The 1613-nt window shown below is 32.1% G+C and overlaps 1 protein-coding gene across 1 annotated transcript in view; it reads right to left on the reverse strand.

Moving 5' to 3' along the window:
* The window catches only part of BRIP1 (BRCA1 interacting protein C-terminal helicase 1), a 237298-nt gene that overhangs the window by 149802 nt on the left and 85883 nt on the right, over nt 1-1613 (reverse strand). The window contains 1 exon segment of the mRNA XM_012648397.1: nt 458-691. Within this exon segment, the coding sequence (XP_012503851.1) occupies nt 458-691 (234 nt within the window).

Below are 1613 nucleotides of genomic sequence, written 5' to 3' on the forward strand. Positions count from 1 at the left end.
ATGGGCCCCAAATGAGGATAATTTTGCTCCTCAGGGGACATTTGGCAATGTCTGGAAACATTCTTGATGGTAATAACTGTGAGGGTGCTACTAGCATCTAGTAGATAAAACCAGGAAGGCTACTAAACATGCTACAGTGCACAAGACAGCCCACCATGACAAAGAATTATCCAACGCAAAATATCATTACTGCCAAGACTGAGAAACCCTGCTATAATCCCACTTCCAGCACTAGTTCTTTAAAATTGCTTATTACTTTGGAAATTAAAATGACTAGGTCTAAAATTCAGTTTTTATTAATAATACACTTTAGAATATGTTTTCAGTATTGTGGTATGTTTACACAAATTTATTTACATAAATTAAATATAAAGTAAAAAATAAACACATTAAAACATCTAAAAGCTTTTACATTGAACATTTATATCCCAATAAGCAGGAAAGAAGTTCTTTTTACATATATACTCACACTTTCCCTTATTTGTGCATCTAGAAGATAGTTGTAGGGACAAAATATTATGTCAGCATCTTCTATTAGTTCTCGAGCTGTATAATATGGACAGGCCTTTAGTTTCTTCCCCAGGCTGACAAGTTCCTCTATATCCCAGGCTTTGCACATCCCTTGGAAAGTCTGTAATGTGTGCTGATCACTAATTTTATGAACACCATGATAAAAATAGCAGGATTTTCCCTAAAAAATATATGAATAACTGAAATGTGAACCAATATTGGAATAGAAGGAATAAAATAAGTCTATCTCAGAATTTTAGAAACATTAAAACCACAAGGCTAAGATTTTACAAAGGAAACAGATAACACCATATCTACAATCACAATCATTTTAAAGAAACTATATTAGTTGACTCAGACTCAGATAGAACTACAGATCAATAGAGCTCCAGATATCTTAAACTGAGGAGAATATTTTAAAAATATGTTTGTTGTGGCTTTGTTCTGATTACAGTGAAATTAGGCGTGAAATATTTCTGGAAGAATACACAGAACAATGGTATCATTGGTTGTTTTCAAGGATGAGAACCAAGTGGCTTGGTCACAGAAGTGGGAGAGATTTTTCTCTACAGACCGTATTATACTTTTTCAATTTCGGGCCATGTGACAGTATTGCTTATTCAAATTAAATAAAAAGGAAGAAAGGTAGGGGAGAAGGTTGTGATCTCCTGGGAGAAAAAAATAAAGTAAGAGTGTTCACTACAGAAAATTCAGAAAATACAAAAGAGTACCCAAAAAAAACCCCTAAATTGTCTATAATTCCATCACACAAAGAATGTACTATTAACATTTTGATGTATTTCATTTTGTATTTCTTCTATACATATGTACATAAGGATATCTCTACAATGTGCCCTAATATTAAAATAATGAGAATAAAGCAAATTTTTCCCAGGGATTGAGGATTACTAACAATCTAGCCACAAGAAACATTTTCTGTCTTTTTCTTACTCACCACTATACTAACAAATAAACATATTTATAAAACTAGATTCACTTTTGTTTACTCTGACTACTTTATTAAAAAATCATATCAGGAAAATCTTCTCATATCACTATTTTTTTATTGCTGCTGAGATATGTACTTTGAATTAATGTGCCAT

The sequence above is a fragment of the Propithecus coquereli genome, unplaced genomic scaffold (genome assembly GCF_000956105.1).
Source record: "Propithecus coquereli isolate 6110/MARCELLA unplaced genomic scaffold, Pcoq_1.0 Scaffold285, whole genome shotgun sequence".
NCBI lineage: Eukaryota > Metazoa > Chordata > Mammalia > Primates > Indriidae > Propithecus > Propithecus coquereli.